Source organism: Thunnus thynnus, chromosome 18 (assembly GCF_963924715.1).
Source record: "Thunnus thynnus chromosome 18, fThuThy2.1, whole genome shotgun sequence".
Classification (NCBI taxonomy): Eukaryota; Metazoa; Chordata; class Actinopteri; order Scombriformes; family Scombridae; genus Thunnus; species Thunnus thynnus.
The window spans coordinates 25,756,068-25,775,661 of record NC_089534.1 but is presented as its reverse complement, the minus strand read 5'-3'; the positions used below and the strand labels follow the sequence as shown (position 1 = coordinate 25,775,661).

Below are 19,594 nucleotides of genomic sequence, written 5' to 3'. Positions count from 1 at the left end.
TAAATAAGAAAGAATTTTTAAGAAGAATAATATACAAATAGTGATACACACAGAATCGCATACAGTAATATTAACTGTGTCTGATATAACTCATCATATCATGTCACTAGCTCATAACTGCAGTTTATACATCTGTCATCTCATTTGCAAAGGCGAGGTGTTGCAACTCATGGAATTTTTAGCACAGGGAACATTCTTTGCTTTGCTGTGCAGTGTGATGTTTTTATTAACATATACATTGCAATTTAATATCTCTTCTAATCAATGATGGAAAACCAGAAGGCTTACAATGATTTATTGTATTTATTATAATTAAGTACATGAATTTATTGACATTTATATCACATTTCTGTCAGAATTTCCAAGCTGTATATAACAATAATTCCTAGTAGTATAATGAATCCAGTAAAGTGTTCTGGAGCCAGAGAAGTGGCAGAAAATTAATAGATGGATTTACCTGTTACAAAATTCTGTTTTTGCTAATTGAGACTAAAATTTACCAGCTTTCTAGCCACCATAGCTAGCAGCAGTGACAGCATAGCATTCCCTACAGGTCTGATGATGCTGACTGAAATTCCACAAAAAAGATTAAACAGCTTCCTGCAGCACAATCCACTGTCACACCTGCAGTATTGTATCATATCATATCGTATTGTATGCTATTGTAACATTACTGTTTTCCAAAACTGTTCTTTAATTTAAGGATTCTGTGCAAATTTGAATCATAAGTGAAGAAATAAATTAAGAAAAAAGTAATTTTTTTCTAACAGGTGTTAAATTGAGTAATACGCCCTCGGCTGGCTGGTGGTGGGCAGAGCTTTTCAGTTAACTCAGAGACTTGGGGCCAAACATTCACAATCATTCTGAGAATACTCTCAGAGAGCTCCTCACTTCGTCTAAAAATTCTAGCAAGGAGTCGTAGCTTAAGAGGGATTTCAATTTCTCAAAGCAACTCTGAGCAAGGAAGGGACAGAAACTTAGTTTCCTCTTAGTGAGGAAGTGTGGTTGACCCCATTGCTAGATAGGATATATTTTAAATGTGTGGTTGGTTGAGCAAAAAAACAAAGCCTCTTAAAAGTCCTCCTCCCTGTTTCTTAACAGTTTTTCACCTTAGGAGCTCTCTTAAGGGCTAAGATGCTCTGTGAATAGCTTTTATCTTCACCAGGATCTAGTCTTAACTGTAAGGGGAAATTCTTAAAAAATGTCATAATTCTAAGAATTTTCTTAGAATTTGGTCTCAGAGGAGCAACTCTTTGTACTAGGAAGCTTTATGAATATAGCTCCAGATCTAAAAAAGAAAAGCACACACAAAAACCATGAAATGATGAGGTGGAGAAGAAAAATAAGGTGAGAGATGCAGTCTTAGTAAGACATTGTTTGGTTAGGATTGTTAGCCAATTTTACTGGTCGTGGTTTTTTCATTTTGATAGTCCAAAACATTAATAATTTATTGTGAGCCATCCTTTAAAGCCAATTCCAGTGCTATAAACTACATAATTGATTATCTTTTTCCAAATTGATGATGATGATTAAGATATCACCACTGGTGATGGCTTTGCAGGTATATGTCATGAATTAATGATGCAGGTGTTATAAATAGGCACTGACAGATGCTCTGGCATAGTTGGAGAACCTCGTCAATATGTTCTTATCTGCCTTTTGTTTCTTCTCTGCCGTTTGTGTCTCTGACAGTTCTAATGATTGGTGAATCAGGCAGAAGTACTGATATGCAAACATCTGATGAATTATGTCTAATTATGAATTATTTTATATGTGATTTTGCAGATATTAGACATATTGTTATATATATCAGTATCTAAAAAAGTGCTCTTATTAATATTTTGATATTGACTTCAACCATATGGCTCAGCCCTATGCATTAGATAGCAAATGTGGAGTGATTTTGGACAGTCATTATGACTTTTTGCGCTAAAAATTTTTTTTCGCTGTGAGTCTGTGAGCTTCTCAGGTAGGTGTAAATATAACAACAAAAACCCCTCACTAGCATGCACACATTCACATGTCAGTGAGACACACACCAGGCAACTGGATCATCTCACAAACTGTTACTTTTACAGTGTGTCACCTCTTCGCCATCAGGCACACATCATGCATCTACCTAGATGGCAATTTGATTTTCACCATCACACAGAGTTACTCATCAGTAATATTTTTACTGGTCAAAATAACATTGTTTTTGCATACGACATCAGCTCTGACATCATTCTGTCAAAATTTGACATATAAATATAAGGTTCTTCAGATCTAAATATGTCCTATTATTCACTTAATTTACTGAAAGTGTTGACATTGGTGGGCTTGCAGCAGTTTTTGCCATTTCTTAATGCTTAATGAACTTCAACATGCAGATTTGTGAAAGGTGATTTGACCTCTAAGGGGCATGTGTGATTGAGTCACTGACAGTGAAGACTTTTCATTTAGCCTGTGTGACAGCCTTCACTGTCAGATGCCCTTGAGAATGAGATTGAAGTGCAGCGTTCAGTTAAAAGCACAGAATGATGTTTCACTTCACTGTGACAACATCAGAGTAGAAGAATATATCACAGCACCGACCACATTCACACTGTAGGGATGGGCAATTCTGATGATAGGGCCACAAAAATTTTATCCTCACTACCAGAAGGCCACATTGTGACCGTGCACCTCCACCAGTAGGATACTGTAATCGCATCACTCAATTAGCCAATTATAGATACTAATTTAATTAAAAAAACTAAATATATACCAGTAATCAAAGTTTATTATACCAACAATCTATTTTTAATATTCAAATGCATTTAGTAATGTTTCTATTAACTAAACACAAAAACAAAATGTCCACATTCCTGAGTGATAAACCATTATTTCAGTGCAATGGGGCCTCAAAAATCAGCATTCAATGGTGGTGTGCAACAACTAATACTCATGTTTGTTTGCATTTCTACTCTGCCCTCCCATTCCATGACATGTTTCAAATAAGCATGTATTTATCTCAAAAACCACTGACTCTCACCCTCAGGTGGATCAGTATAAAGTTCTGTCTTAATATAGTTGATAGTTGTGGCCTCTCTTGCTGGCGTTCTATAGACTGAATGTCATTCTCAATTTTTATGCATCCAATCAGGCTGACAGATGAAAATCTGTTCCAGCTCAGGCACTTTCTCTCTTCACTTGATGTGCTTCATTGTTGAAAAGCTGCTCTCGCAGATATAAGTGCTCCCAAACATGCTGGCCAATGAGAGTGCAAAATCCCTGAGGAGTGGAAAGCAGGACTCGGGTAATAGTCTCCAAAATGAAATTCCCGTCTCATTGCACTTTGCTTGAAAGAAGGGATCTGACTGTAGTTTGCACAGTTCAAGCCACAGTTCAACTCTGGGGGTTGCTCACTGACAGCAGCAGAGAAGGGGTCAGTGAATAACACAGTTCATGGCATAGAAATCTTGAAAGCGGTCGTTGAACTGCTGCTGCAGTGTTTCTATGTCAGCTCTGTACTTGAGAAATGTTTTCTCGGTACATCTTTGCGTACCATTTGGATAGTCGGATGAAAAGCCTTGTTCGAACAGGGCTAGTTTACACTGAAATGTGTTCATGTGTGCATAGAGATCCGACGCAGTTTGGCCTCTTCACAGCAACTGCATATTCAGGTGATTTAGATACAAGGTAATATCCACAAGGCAGGCCATGTTGCAGGGAAACTCTGCATCCCTGAGTTTACTGCAGTAAGCATTTTTTGTATCACATCAAATGTTGTCCTCCAAGAACACTGGGATTTCAGTGCGCAGCACAAAGAACCTCTTCAAGCACCTCCCACGGCTCATCCATCTAATCTCAGTGTGCATCTGTAAATCCCCATAAGCTGCACTCACTTCATCCAAAAAGGCTACAAACTTCCTATGATTGAGATACCTGTTCCCCCCTCGAATGAGATTGGTAAACTTGGAAACTAGATCCATGAAATGACTGAAGTCCATAGTCTTGGCACAGAGGACCTCCTGTAAGATCAAAATAAAATAGGATTTATGTAATGATAAAAATGATCACAAAGAATACCCACATTCATAACCATATATTAACAGTTAGTTAACAATAACATTACCTACCTGATGTGTGATGCAGTGCAGTATTGGAAAGTCAGTGCTGCTCTGTTGGAGAGCCCAGCAGATCCAGTGCGTCTTCCTTGCATTGATTGTGCGCCATTGGTAACAACAACTGAATGCTTGTCAAAGCCCCCATGCTCACTTACAACACTTTTAACAGCATTGAAAACATCCTTGCCCTTGTTGGTGTCATGCAAAGACACCAGTTTCAATAACTCCTTATACATGTCAAATGAACTGTTAATGGCTCTTATGAAAATGAGAAGCTGGCTAGCATCCATCACCTTAATCAAATTATTCGCATCACTGTGTGATGGGACAGAGAAACCGTTTCAAAGTTCTAGCCATGTTATAATCTTCAAAAGCTTTAGCCATCTCTACTGCACATCGCTTCACTGTTTCGCCATCTGACAAGGGCTTCTTTGCTATAGCAAGCTCAAGGGAAAAAGCATAAGATGCCTTGAGAGAGGAACTTGTGTAATTGTGGCTTTGGTAAAAGGCTCTGCTGTCAGTGTATTTTTCCTTTGAGGCCAGCGATGATAGTGGCTCTGGCAGCTCTGGTGTACATTTCATATTTGTCTTTGTATGTGGTGCCGTAGTGGTTGAAATCCTTCATGACCGATTTTGTTTCTAGGCACACTAAACACATAGGTTTGCCTTCGAATTCTGAAAAAAGATCATGTTTCCCAACTTGCCTGGAAGACACGGTTTTCTTGGTCGAGTTTTCTTTTTTGGCCGCTCAAGTCTCTCTTGCCATTGTGGAAGAGACCTGGCGAGACCAAAACGAGACCATGTGCAAGCAGTTGCTTGGCTAAAGGCCTCTTGCGTTTCGAGAGAGTGACTTCCTTACTCACTAAGTGAGTACAGGGGCCACATGTGGCCCATGGGCCACCAGTTGCCCGTCCCTGCTGTAGATACTGTAGTATTTGTTGTTTCTCTTTACATCAGGCCAACAGTATTATGTTTAAGTTCACATTTTAAGTTCCCTGAATGGTGAAGCAACACAAACGTTGTACTTTATATGGATGCAGTTCATTCAAATTCTAATGAGATGAAGGCGGTTGGACCTTTTGCTTAATGCCTCTACGATTTTATTTCATTGCGCCTCTTAAACTGCTGTGAGAATATGTGCCCACACCACTGTTAAACTAACAATAACAGCAATGAACCTCTGGCAATTTCACCTCAGCAGTTACAGTATTGTATGTCATAAATGCCTCTGAACATTTCTGTAAAACTGCAGATTATCACTATTCCTGCTGACCCAGGAAAAACTGTATTCCCTTTTAATACTTTTTTGAAACTTTTCTTTTACAATTACTTCAACCCCATTTTTTACAGGCTAATCAGAAATGTCATCATTTGTTATATACAGTAAATGGTACTATCCATGTTCTGGAACACTTTGAAAATAAAAAATGTATGCAATTCTAAAATTGTATTTTTTGCCTGTATTTACACAGGTTCCTACCACATCACAGATATCTGTATAATGAATGGAAAGAGGAGAATGTAAGTTCTATTTTATTCAATAGTTGTTTTTTGGTTTGTTTGTTTTCTTCTCTAAGAATATCCTGGAGCTGTTTCACCACCGTCAACAAACAGTTTTGATTTTAGCAACTGTGAGCACCTCCATTTCTTATTTGCACTGTGGGAGAATAGTGTGCATCAATGAAAATTCAAGAATCAATCATGTTTTAGGATGCATACTAATTGTTCTGAGTACACTTTACTTTGTCAGAATGTAGAATGTATGTAATGTGGAACACATTACATTTTAGCCACTCTGCACCATAAAAAGGCTGCATTAGTTTCTTGAAGTTTGAAGTGCATTGTAACCATGGATAAGCAGACAAGAATATACTGGATGGAAGGCATAAAGCTTAATTTATATTTCTTTGAAAAAGGGTTACTTATCTTTTCCTTTGCAGTAACACACATCTAGCAAAGCGAACTCCACTTGTAACTTTCTGTTCACCATGACCTCTGCTCTCTATCACAGTAATAGTGGACATTCCCATGAGGGACTGTAAACACAGTTGCTGTGTGGAATATAATTAAAGCACGACAATACATCGTGCAGTGTTGCATTTGTGCTATTAACTGGCGAAATCCAGTTTGACTGAGTTACAACACTGAAAAAATATGCAATTTGTCAATTTAGTGCTAAGAGTTAACTAAATCAACTAACTAATTAAAACAACAAACAGCGAGGTAGAAAGATTACATGTTCAATATTACCTTGACTTTCTAAAATGCCTGCGTTTCTTCAGGACCTTAAAACAGGAGGATTTTGCACAGGAATTTTTCAGATCCACCACCTGGTAGATGATGGGGTTGTACATCGCTGAGGACTTGGCCAGCAGGGTAGGAACAACAGACACAGGGATGGGCACTGAGTCCGGCTCGCCAAACGCTGACACCACTGACACCACTGCATAAGGGATCCAGGCTATTAAGAAGCCTGCACAGATCAGCATTGCCACCTGGGAGTGAACACAAAACAAGATTCAGATCACAGATTTGGCCTTAACAAGACTGCTGTATGAGCAGAGAGAAAATGTTTTGTTTTGCATGTTTCTTTTCACCCCTTCCCTCAAACCTCTCACCCACCTTTGTGAGTTTCATCTCAAGGTTGTGGCTGTTGTTGATGCGGGCGTCAAAGTGCGAAACCTCTTTCGTGGAGGACTTGACCTTGAAGATGATCATGACATAGGAGAAGACTATGATGCCGGTGGGGAGGATGAGACAAAAGAACAGGATGGCCATGACAAAGGTCTGGCCAGACAGGGAGGCCTGGGCCAGCCACCAGTCCAGGGTGCAGGATGTCCCGAAGGGCTCTGGGGCGTAGTTTCCCCAACCAATCAGGGGCATGGTGGCCCAGAAGGCTGCATACACCCACACAAAGACCAGGCACAGGAAGGCGTGGTGGCGTTTAAGCCATGTACCTAAAAGAGAAAAAGATGGACTAGCGGTGAGAGAGACAATAAAACCCCAATTTTTGAATCTAAATTCAATCTTAACTCTAACTCCAACCTTATTTTCTGACTGTGATCTCAGCCTCAGTGTGTGCATCATATAAAAACTCATTTTCTAAAAACTGCTCATACACTGCAGTGACAATTACCCAGCCCTCACAAATGTCACACATCACATCACTGCATCAAGCAGTAGTAAATCATATATTTTCCACTTAAACAATCATGTCTGTTCACATAAATCACATCTGTCAAATGCAGTGTTTGCTTCAACCAGGCAGTGAGAATGTGAGAAGGGTTTAGGTTGTGTATGTCTGCTTTTTGCTGCTGTCTTGAGTGCATTTTGATCAGAGAATATCTTGAATATCCCTGATCAAAAAACAAATAAAGTAAACTACCTCGTGCTATGGAAGTTGACAGCATATCTCCTAGCATTCATGGCACTTAGATGCCAGACAACTGTCATGGAAAACACCATTTCCACAAATGTATCCATAAACTGTTTCATCGTCAAAAATATGTGCATTATCTGCAATAACATAATAGTTTATATTTCTTTACAAAATATGTAATGAGGATTTCAGTTCAACTTTAAGCTTCTTTTGGTTCTATAATGTATAGTAACAAGTAGTCAAAATATGATGTAAGGTAATGTGTGTAAGACAGGCCAAAACATGCACATGTTAACATGAACATAACATATGGAGTCTGGAGACCCTGAGAGGTCCTTGAGGGAGTTCCATGATTCATTTCAATCAAATCTGTAATTATAATTGATTTCATTGGGGGAAATAACAAGTGCGCAATATTTCAGAATGAATACTCCAGTTGTGTGTTTGTCTTTCACCTCAATTACCTTCCTCTTGCTGTTACTTATTTCCATTCAGATCAAAAAGCCAACTCATCAATATTTGTTTGTCTGTACGAGTGTGCATGGAAATTTTACAGAGGTTCTGTTAAATGAGATTGTGACGTACCATATCTCAGATGGCAGATCTTGAGGTACCTGTCCAGGCTGACCATGGTCATTGTGATGAGGCTGCCGCATCCAAAGAAGAAGCCTGCCCAGCCATAGAACTGACAGCCCTCCCAGCCAAACAACCAGCGATGGGCGAAACTAGATACAATAAAAAAGGGCTTTCCTGTCACTGCAAGGACAGGGAAGAGGAAGGAAGGACAGGAGGAGGAGGAGGATTAAGAGAGGTAAATGGAGGAGTGGGGGTAAAAGGAAGAAATGATATGAACATGACAGAAGAACAGCAAGAGGAAGAAGAGGAATGGGAAGAAAGAAAACGAGGACAAATAGAATAGAAAGGCACAAGTACAGAGGAAGAGAAGGAAGAATGTCAGGTGGAAGAGGTGGATATGAAGAAAAAATTATGTAGAAACAAAATTTAGAAAATGAAAATGAGGGAATACGGAGTGGATAAAGGGAACAGGAAAAAAGAACAGTGTTGTGTTGACAGTGATGATGAGGGTAATATGGAGGGAGGAGTAAGTAGATTTTCACAGACAGGGGAGGGAGAAGCAAAGTAAGGAGCAGAAGGGGTGAAAACATAAAATTAGTATCAATTCTTTACCCAGATAGCATATGGAAGTGGGCCACTTCAGGCAATAATGCGGCACTGCTGGTCTTCTTCTGGTCCGGACAAAATGGATGTGAGCCTGAAATGGCCCACATGTAAAATAGCAAATATGGCCCAAATATCCCAAATTTGGTAAAGATGTGGTACCTTTTTTGGTAAAGATGTGGTGCTCTCAGGTATGTGTATCCTGGATGTGGGCCAGTTTTGGTTTATCTGGTTTGTTCTTGGTTGGCATACGGCTTACATGTGGCCAAGATCTGGGAAACAGGAGCGGACCGCCCAAGTGCCATCATTCTACGCGGTATGTGGGCCGGATGAAAGTGCCGAAAGTGTCGGGTGTGGGCCGGATCTGGGCCACAGCAATTTTGCTATCTGGGTAGTTATATTTACTAAAAGAGATTTCATTTTAATCATGAAACTTGACAGCAATCCCACAAAATTACCTAAACCAACAGTGTGTTATTCTGTTCTTCAGTAATTTTTAGCTTTTCAAGCCTGTCTGTGGCTTTCAGCATCAAGTTCATTGGTTCCTACTACAGATGTACATCTTCAAGGGGACTATTTTCAGCCACATTTACTGCTTGCCAGTATTTACAGTGGTAGGACGGATGTATGTGGGTTTGACTCATAATAAATGACAATGCCCATGTTCATGGTGATGAAGAAACTAGTCACCAAGGGCAATAGTGTGGTATGTTGTTATTCTTTTTTGGAGATTAACAGGGTTCTGCACAAAATAATAAAATATATCAGGCTTTGGATAAACAAACAGTACTTGTTTAATTCATTGGTTTGGTCTTTTATGGGATATGTTGACAATATGAAAAATAGAGAATATCACCAGCCTCATCTTTTAAATAACTTCAGGCAATACACTTAATTATAACTCTTCATTACATTTATATTCACCACCATCTACACCACTTTTTCCCATCCAAGACCACAACCAGGCACAGGATCTACTAAATATCTATAAAGTAGGCCTAAGGCAGCTAGTGCACCTATTACATGTAACAAACCCTTACAAAAAAAACATATTGAAAATAATTCTATACATTTAACTGATTAATCAGAGTATATGAAAGAACTCCACACACATACATACATACATACTACTATTAGCTAGACTAATGCAGTATAATTCAACTTCATGGTCATTTTGGAGGCTATAGATTATGTTATACTTGTTTGTAGTTTGTCATTTTTTGTTTTATATCATTGATATAAATGGTTTAGACAAAATAATACCTCTCAGTTTACTGCAATACAATTCAGCAGCATCACAAAGTGCTAATCCAGCCTATTACCAACAAGAACTGAACATTATTACCTTTATATAAGTAGAATATATTGCAGGGCTGTTTTATTCAACTGCATTAGTTGTAGTTAGGTGTACCTACCTAATAAACTGGCAAATTCATGTATATTTCTGTTGCACCTTGGAAGAACTTTAATGTCAGCTAAAAGACAAAAGTTGACAATATTCTGAAAAGTTTAACTACTGAGCAATACCGAATCAAAAGGCAGCTACAATAATACAGGCTTGAGTGCTACATGGAAAAAGCCAAAGGCCAGTGAAAGGACATAAAAGTTAAACTTGCTGTCCTTGCCTTGAGACTAAATAAATTGCAACAGGCAGGAAAAACCCATTTTTTAGTGCTGATGACAAAAGCCCCTTTCTCCTTTCCCGGTAGCTCAGATTCAAAGGATCAAAAACAGTAATACATGTGACAGCTCTTGTGACAACTTGTGTCAAATGCTTCATTACAGAGCAGCCAAAAGGAGAGTGACAAACAAGAGGGTAAGAACCACTCACTGATGACATAAACACAAAGCAATCATAATCGCTGTAAAGATTCCTTGAAACATAGTAGGGTACTGAGCTCATATCAACACAAGATTCTACTGCTGCTAACCACAGTGACTTCCTGATAGTTGTTGTGTTTGTCAGACGCGGGCCCTCTTCTTGGCGAGCCGGACAGGCCAAGAGCCATGAGGCATGCCAAGTCTGAGCGGCATAAAAGGGATAAACATCAAAACCTCTCGAGGCAAGATTACATGAGACTATGAGCCAAATGTTTTCTTGGAATCACTGAAAACCCACCAGGGCATGTACACATGCTTGCACATGGTTGCTCACATGTTTGAGGGCTTAATAGCATTTATAGTACACAATCTGAGTCACAGAAATAACAGAAAAAAATCTTTCAACTCTACAAATTGGGCAATTGTTTTGTTTGCCCTTTGGCTTGTTTATCCTGGTGACCATCACTGTTATTTGTCTTGCAGCTGGTGAGGAAAGGATTATGTCTAAATGGAGAATATGTCCAGAATTAATATCAACCATGTAGGATCTAACCTTGATACTCCCTGTGAGCATACCCCAAGTTTGTCACTCCCCAAAAGATTGAGGAGTAGCAGCACACTCGTATTGTCTGACTGAACCAGCTTGCAGGGATTGTTCCACTATTAAGAGACACCGTCATATCAAGATTATTCCAAGTAAACCCCAGGGTTTTCTCTACATTTACTCCACAAATGTTCCACCACTACATGAAAAGCTGCGGAAAAACTTTATTATTCACACATAAAGGGCAAAACTGTAACTTCATTTCAAAATAGTATAAATATATGTTTCCACCTGAGTTTCATTTGTTAAAAGAGTAGTTAGGTTATGGAAAATTTAATTTAGTGCTAAAATTGTACTTAGAGTTAAACTGTATATGTAATTTGTACTATATGCAATTTGAAGGTGAATGCTGACTGATGAAATTAGTAAAACTTGCTGCGGTCCATGAAATAAGTAGTAGTGCTGCTTAAAGGTGGAGAAATATTTCATATGACAGCAGCTGTGTTCTGATCTCCACTAACCCCTGAGGGAAATGACTTTTTAGCTGCTAGATGCTCCACTATCTTTACCAGCTAGTCACTAACGTTGGCGCTGGGCAGGTAGCATACAGTTACTGTGTCTGGAAATGACACTAATGAGAGCACCGACACTGAAACAAAAAAGTAAAACTGTAGAAAACCAAAACAATGAGCAGAGTTAGCTGATAATTCTCTTTGGGTTTGTTACTGAGAGCAATCCATTTCACAAACACATTATCAATTGATCTATTATTAACATAAAAATATTGATCATAGCAGCTTTAAGAGAGAGCATTCAGAAACATTGCCTGAAGCTGACAGCACTGCACTGACTGTGGAAGTATTTTATTTACTGTTGTAAAGACTAAGTCATGCTGTGAACCTTGACATGGCCACGCTGAAAGCTGTCTATATCTTGATTAAATGCTGCATTATGCTGTCAGGGATTTTAAACCGTTGCTTGAATCTGTTTCCCTGAACCTGAATCCTTACGTTTGTTTAGCAAAGTGTCTCCCTTTACAGAAGAAGGAAAAAGCATAGGTATGGTTTACATTTTGGAGGTGTTGTCTTGATGAAAACAATCTAAGAACTGGAATAGTCTTCATGACTGATATCAAGAGAAAGAGAAAAAGGGTTTTGGCTTAACTTGTTTGTTTGTTCATAAGGGTTAAATGTTTTGCTTGGTGGAGATGAGTGAATAGGAAAGTCATAGAGTGGCTGTACCTGAGACATCACCAGCCTCCCCTACCAAGAAAATTCAACTTAATTATTCTTTTTAATTCCAAAATTTCCATTTTTTCCTTTCTTTATTCCTTTTCCATTCCTCCAGCTTTTTATTTATTTATTTTTATTGATTTACTTGTTATTATCATCATTATTATTAATTTTTTTTCTTATAACCACTCGCCCCAATTGCTCTTCTACACTTACATACACACTCACTGTCATGACCAAGCACACCATGTCCGTGTAAACCAGCTGAAAGGCTTAATGAGAGGACTAGTCAACCACAGGAGGATTAGTGAGGGTACAGCCCTGAGGATGGCATCAAGTATTATGCAAGTTAACAAATTTGTAACTGCTTTTAAATTGATGTAGTTAAATTGCATGATTTTGGTTACACAACAACTTAAATCTCTATTTTCCCCCAGTCATCTTTAAAATACAAAGAAATTACAAAATATTGTTAGACTTAATAATTTTAATGATTTCTGTCCTCAGAGGTTTTCATTAAGCTTAACCTTAAATTACGATTCATTAATAACTTAACTGCAGGACCTAACCAATCAATTTATTTATATCTCTGTCTTCATTTCTGCTGAGCCATATTGAGCATCATGAACAGAGAAGCAATCGCTGCAGCCTGCAGGTAATGATATAGATATATCATTGAGGCCAGTACTATTTAATTAACTTATATCTTTAACAGAACTCTCACAAGGTGACAGTTCACAGTCAATATTGTATATTTCCACTTGTCTCATCCGTTAAAACCGCAGCTCAATTTTTTTCCCCCGAGGGATATGAGCATGAACATCCATGGCACTTTAATGAAACCTACCTGTCATGCCTGATATATGTTGATAGGGAGGAAATTAATTGTCTTGCAAATTCCCGTAATAACTTTCATATGCTGTAATAAAATTGTAGAATATCATGTATGATCATACATAAACATTTCAATACATTTTTTTCTCTTAATGTATAGTATCATTCTTAACAGGTTAGATTTTCAGGAGTTTTTTTAAAGGATAATAAATGAAAAAAAGGTTGCAGTCACTAAAGTTGCAAAGTTGCAACTCCCTAAAGTTATAATATACGTAGATAGGTTCATTTAAGGCAAACTGGTCTAGGGCAAGGCCAGATGACAACCTCCTGATAGGTTTTAAAAGATCAGAGAGACCCTAAGCAGCTCTTGCAGGTGAGTTTCCGGTGATATAGGGTGTTTGCAAACCTAGAGTGGGTTTGCTCTGCTCTGAATCAATGGATGCGTTGGTTAACTTGTTGCATTTTCACATTGGTTCAATTGCTTTTCACACAATAAAAGATACAAGCAGACCAAAATGCATTACTAAAAGCCACTCCTCTCATTGGTTAGCTGTGTCTGGGCTGGGAGCCAGAATGTAAACACAGGAAGGTGGTCCTGAAGAAGCTCCTCTCTGCCCAAATATGAAAACTTAACAACGTACTTCATTGTTGGTCCAGGTAGGATCTCGATTCATTCTCGGGCTAGCTGCAAACAACTGTTGATTTTGCTCATCCGCAACCCAGTATGCAAAGGGCACCTACCTACTTTTAGCTCAAACTTGCAGACTACGCCTAGTATTTGGGACAAATCGAGGTTTTATCACACTCCCACTGCAAACAAACCACTTGTTTTGGTCTGTACCCACCCAAATACATTTGCTGTGTTCAGATCTACCCAAACGAATTGTACCAGGGGGGAAGTCCAATTCAACCAAACTAAACAATGCAGGTTTGAAATCACCCTTAATGAGTTCAGCTAGTGAGGTAACCTTTATCATTACCTTTAATGATGATCACTTGCGAGTGGTAAGGGTCGATGTGCATTGCCAAGGGACAGGATGAAAGCAGATTTGACACTTCCTTCCTTCCTTCCACTTCTCATATAATAAAATAAAGACCCAGTCAGATGAAACGCCCTCCGGCGCTCTGTAAGAGGACTGTGGTCAAGATGACAAGTGTAAATCATCAAAACATTAAGACTGGTGAAGATGTTGGCCTTTGGCTGTTGCCAGGAGGGTACAGTGACAGCAGTTACTGAAGTTGCAGTAGTTCAATGAAAACAAGCTCCTTCTTATGGTGCAGCAGTAAGAGCAAATTGTTGTGGTTCCACATTTTCCCCAGCGCAAAGGGGAAATGTGTTCATAATCGTGAATGAATGAATGGTACAACATGTTCGAGCTGAAAGATTCCCAGCAGTGTGAAAATGTTTTGTAAAAGACATTCAACTTGAATCAAGCAGATTTGTTAAAAAGGTACTGTTTTGTTTTTGATCTTCTGTGTAACTGACAAATCAGTTCACATTGGAAAAAGAGAGAGAGCGAGCTACAAGAAGACAAGACTGACATTTTTCACAATTACTCCAAACAGCTTGGCTGCAAGAATCCGGCACGTGCTGGTCCAAAGAATCTGTGTGAGCAAACTACATGGACCAGCCTTCATCTGTCATCTTCTAAACATTAACCTCTGTCTTTGGAATATTAAGCACTGCAGGTACATCATATGCACAACATCAAAATCACCTGATGATGAAAATATATATTGTCTTGAAATTGGAGTCACCTTTGAAAAGAAAATACACGCATCTTCTTTGATATGAGTAACATTGTTGTGACAGATAGATATGGATATAATATTTTCTGAATAACTGTACACTGCTATTCATTTACTCCTGCTTCAATGTTGTTATAGCAAGAATACAATACTCGAGGGATGAGTACTTGCAAGCACATTTGACAGAGTGCAAAGCACTTCACGGACACCAATCTGATTGAATTTATGCAGACAATGCGGAGAGAAGAAAGATACAAAGGAAAGCAATAGAGTAGATGAGAAATTATTTATGGAAGACATGAAAAAAGAAAAACATTATGATTTCTACTTTTCGAGAGTTCACATCATTTTCAAAGGCTTTACTTGCCAGCCATACAAACTGAGTCAGATTGAGCGGCAGGAAAAGGCAGATGCAATTAACAAGGTAATACAGTTTATATAAGACATGAAATGCTTGTCCATATAAGCCAAAGGCTAAAAGTCTGTATTTTTATATGCACATGCTAAGTACATAATTCCATGTGCTCAAGAGATTTGGTTTTTGCAATTTACAATTTAAAGCAGCTTTCATTGATTTTTATGTATTTATTGGCCATTTGGTGACAAAGTAACAGCTGTAAACACAACACTGACATATTATGAAGTGATAAAGGTGTTTTGATGAACACATTATCAAACAGTTGTCTTTTTACACATGCAGCAGATACAGAGCAAAATTTATTATACTTTTAAACATTTATTTGAAGTCAAGCGTCTGTCCATTCATACTCTCATTTTAGCTTTGTTTTGGTCTCAACCAACTCCTGAGAAAAAACATGTCTTTCTGACAGCTAAATGCTCCTCTATGTTCATTAGCAAGTTGCTAACTTTGTCAGTCTGCTGTTTGCAGGTACTGTACAGTGGGTTTATTAAAGCATTTTTTGTTGAAAACAGCTGCAGCTGGGCATTAGGTTGATGAGAGCTGTGAGAGTGAATCAGTACAGTTGCGACTCATAAATACCAAAACAATTAGCTAAAAGACATTCAAATGTTCTGTTGAGTTGAGTGGAATTGCAGAGTTGGGTGGTAATTCTCTTTGGGTTTATCATTATGAGTGAAACCTTTCACATTACACACAGGGCCAAATCCACAAAGCTAATAGCACCGTGAATTGCACAGATTTTGGACCCGCAATCCGCCCCGTTTTAAGGTCGTATTCACAAAATATTTTGCGCTAATGATATGCCGGCACAAACACGCCCATAAAGTTTTGGAACAGAGTGCAGGTTGCCCTTGTTTTGTGTCTGATTGAGTGAGTGGAGCGGTTTACAGTGTTTCATGCTCTTCTCCACATTTCAGCACACAGATTGATCAATAATGAAAACTGCAGAGAGCAGAAAAGCGTCAAATTGTGTGTCTTTAATTAGCAGAGGTGTGCACACACTAATGATGTGCAGAGAGCCTAGTATTTGTATTTGTATCTATATTTGTTGAGGCAGCAAAATTATTTATATTTGTATTCGACTAAAAGTGGAAAGAGGCTTAAAAATCCTGTTTTTGTTTTTATTATTCTTTTAATTTTAGAAAATTAAAGTGTTACAATAAGTGTCCATGAATAAACTACCTTACAAAGGAGGTCCCCACACTGGGTCTTGAACTGGAGTCTCCCAGATCATAGACGACTGTGCTGACTACTGAGTTAAAACCTTACTCATTGCAATAGTACAGACAGACCCGTAGTTATTTATACACCCATAATACAGAGACAGCACAGTGTGTAACGTGTAGGCAAAGAACTTCAAAGGCGATTATTGCTTTGAACTTTTCATTTATTGCCTATTTTTTACAACCTAACTTTGTGGAAAGGAGAAGGGGAAGAACAGGTTATGAGAGTCCCTTGGGAGCACTTTGTGTGTGTCAGTTGCTTAGCTTTATATCTGGGGAACACCCCCAACTCCAGGAGTGAAATAAGAAAATGTGCATCATGTAGAAGGTGGATGTGACTCCCCTTATTGAGACCTGCTGATAGACATAACAGCGGAGCAGAGGAGAGAGACTGAGATAGAGATGTAAATGGTATTTGACATGGGAAGAGAGCCAGGGTCAGAGCCAAGCTAACACAGCTTGGACCTATAAGGCTATTCCTCTACCCAACCTACTTCTGGCTAATGTCTGGTCGCAGGAAAATAAAATGAAGACTAATTCAACAACGGGAAATCAGAGACTGTTGTGTCTACATGTTTACAGAGACCTTGCCCCATCCCAACATCCCAGATCAAGCTATTGCACTTGATGGGCAGATGGTGTTTTGCGTCGACAGAACACAAGGAGAGGAGACCGATTCTGTGTTTACATCAATGATGCTTGGTGCTCAAACGCAATTATAAAGTGGATGGACAATGTTTACAAGATGACGAGTTTTTAATGTTAAGATGTCGACCATATTATCTGCACAGAGAATTCAGCAGTGTGTTTGTTGTTACTGTTTACTTTCCTCTAGATGCAAATTCAAAAAATGCCCCTCAGGAATTGTATGAAGTCATCAGCATCCACATGACAGAACAACCAGATGGTATTTTTATTGTGGCTGGTGATTTTAATCAAACAGACCACAGAACTGTTTTACCTAAATTCCACCAACATGTCCACATCCCCACCAGGGGATGTAATACCCTGGACCATGTTTATACCAACACTGCTGGCAGCTACAAAGCCCTCCCTCCTTCCCATTTTGGCATATCAGACCATATTTCCCTGCTTCTCCTGCCTACTTACTCTCAACTGATAAAAAGGGTCAAGCCATCAGTAAAAACTGTTAAAGTGTGGACAGATGATGCTATAGCAGCTCTACAGGACTGTTTTGAGTGCACAGACTGGCACATGTTCAGAGATGCCGCCACCCAGGTGAGCCACATCAACCTTGAGGAATATACATCAACAGTGACATCATACATCAGCAAATGTGTTGGTGATGTGGTGATCACTAAGACAATAAAATCATTCCCCAACCAGAGAGCCTGGATGAATGGAGAGGTGAGGGCTCTATCCAGACCCCAAAAAGCTGCCTTTCGGTTAGGTGATAAGAAAACATACAACACCGCCAGAGCAAGACTGAAAGCTGGCATCAAGGAGGCAAAGCGAAGACATCAGCAGAGACTGGAGAGAGACCTCAACACCAATAACATCAAAGATATGTGGCAGGCGATCCGGAACATCACAAGCTACAAAAGCAGGAGCGTCTCCATAATGTGTGAGGCCACATTGCCAGATGAGCTTAACTCATTCTATGCTCACTTTGATATCCTCAACAAAGTCAGCTGTAAAGTCCACTCCGCCTCCAGAGGACCTGCTACTGTCAGTATCCACAGCAGATGTGAGAAAAATCCTGCTGAGAGTGAATATGAATAAAGCTGCCGGGCCTGATAACATCCCTGGCCGTGTACTAAAAATATGTGCCAACCAGCTAGTTGATGTTATTACTGACATTTTTAACATTTCACTGTCACAGGAGAATGTTCCCACCTGCTTCAAGACAGCCACCATCATCCCTGTACCTACAAAGTCTGCAGCGTTGTCCCAGACAACCTGGACCCTCACCTGTTTGCATACAGAATCAACAGATCCACAGAGGAAATAACAACACCTACATCAGAATGCTGTTTTTTGATTTCAGCTCAGCATTTAATACAATTTCCCCCATGAAACTGATTGGAAAACTTAGCACTCTGGGCTTAAGTACCACACTCTCCAACTGGATATTGGACTTCCTCACAAACAGCCCCCAGACAGTTCAGATTGGTGGTCACACCTCCTCCGCTCTAATGCTCAACACCAGAGCCCCCCAGGGTTGTGTGCTCAGCCCCCTCCTATTCACGCTGTATACCCATGACTGCAAACCCCAACACGGAGAGAACTCTGTTGAGAAGTTAGCGTATGACACCACCATCATCGGCCGGATTTCAAACAATGATTAGAGCTCATATCAGGAGGAAATCAACAATCTTGCAGAATGGTTCACAGAGAACAACCTACAGCCCAATGTCAACAAAACCAAGGAGCTAATGGTTGATTTTAGAAAAAAGGAGGCAAAGACACATACCTCTGTCTACATCAGTGGAGCTGAGGTGGTGCAGGTGAACAGTTTTAAGTTCCTGGGAATCAACACCACAGAGAACTTGTCATGGACATCACACATCTCCACCCTAGTAAAAAAAAAGCTCAGAAATGACTGTACTTCTTAAGGAAACTTAAGAAGGCAAAATTCCCATCCCAAGTTCTTGTTTACTTTTACAGAGGAGCATCCTGACTTGAAACATCACAGATTGGCATGAGATGTGCACGGCCCAAGACAGGAAGGCTCTGCAGGGGTAATTAAAACTGCCCAGAAGATCATCAGAACCCATCTACCCAGCACCAGTGATATTGGTGAGGTGAGGAGCCTGCATAGAGCCCAAAGTATACTAAAAGACAACACCCACCCCAACCACAGCCTGTTCACCCTGCTGCCATCTGGCAAGAGATACAGAATTATCCGCTGTTGTACCAGACCACAGAGCAGCTTCTTTCCTCAGGCTGTGAGACTCCCCAATTCATCCTCTGCACTCCAATATAAAAATATAGTTCTATTTTTATGACTTATTATTTATTAATCCATTTATATGATTTCTGTTTTTGTGAGTAGCATTAAGGGACTACAAACTACATTTTGTCATACAATCATGTGTTGTAAAATGATAAAAAATGAATCTTGAATCTTGAATTTCACCCTTTGCGGGTGCTTTGTGAGTTA

At 39.3% G+C, this 19,594-nt stretch overlaps 1 protein-coding gene across 3 annotated transcripts in view; it reads right to left on the bottom strand.

The window, feature by feature from the left end:
* opn5 (opsin 5) overlaps positions 1 to 19,594 on the bottom strand; it is a 73,242-nt gene that overhangs the window by 6,120 nt on the left and 47,528 nt on the right. For 2 of the 3 annotated variants that reach the window (XM_067571759.1, XM_067571761.1), the window contains 3 exons: positions 8,053 to 8,223; positions 6,711 to 7,045; positions 6,339 to 6,583 (listed from right to left, as the gene is read on the bottom strand). In XM_067571759.1, coding sequence (XP_067427860.1) covers positions 6,339 to 6,583; positions 6,711 to 7,045; positions 8,053 to 8,223 — 751 coding nt within the window. Of the gene's footprint in view, positions 1 to 3; positions 3,993 to 6,338; positions 6,584 to 6,710; positions 7,046 to 8,052; positions 8,224 to 19,594 lie in introns of those variants that run through there. The other variant, XM_067571760.1, reaches the window with a different exon arrangement.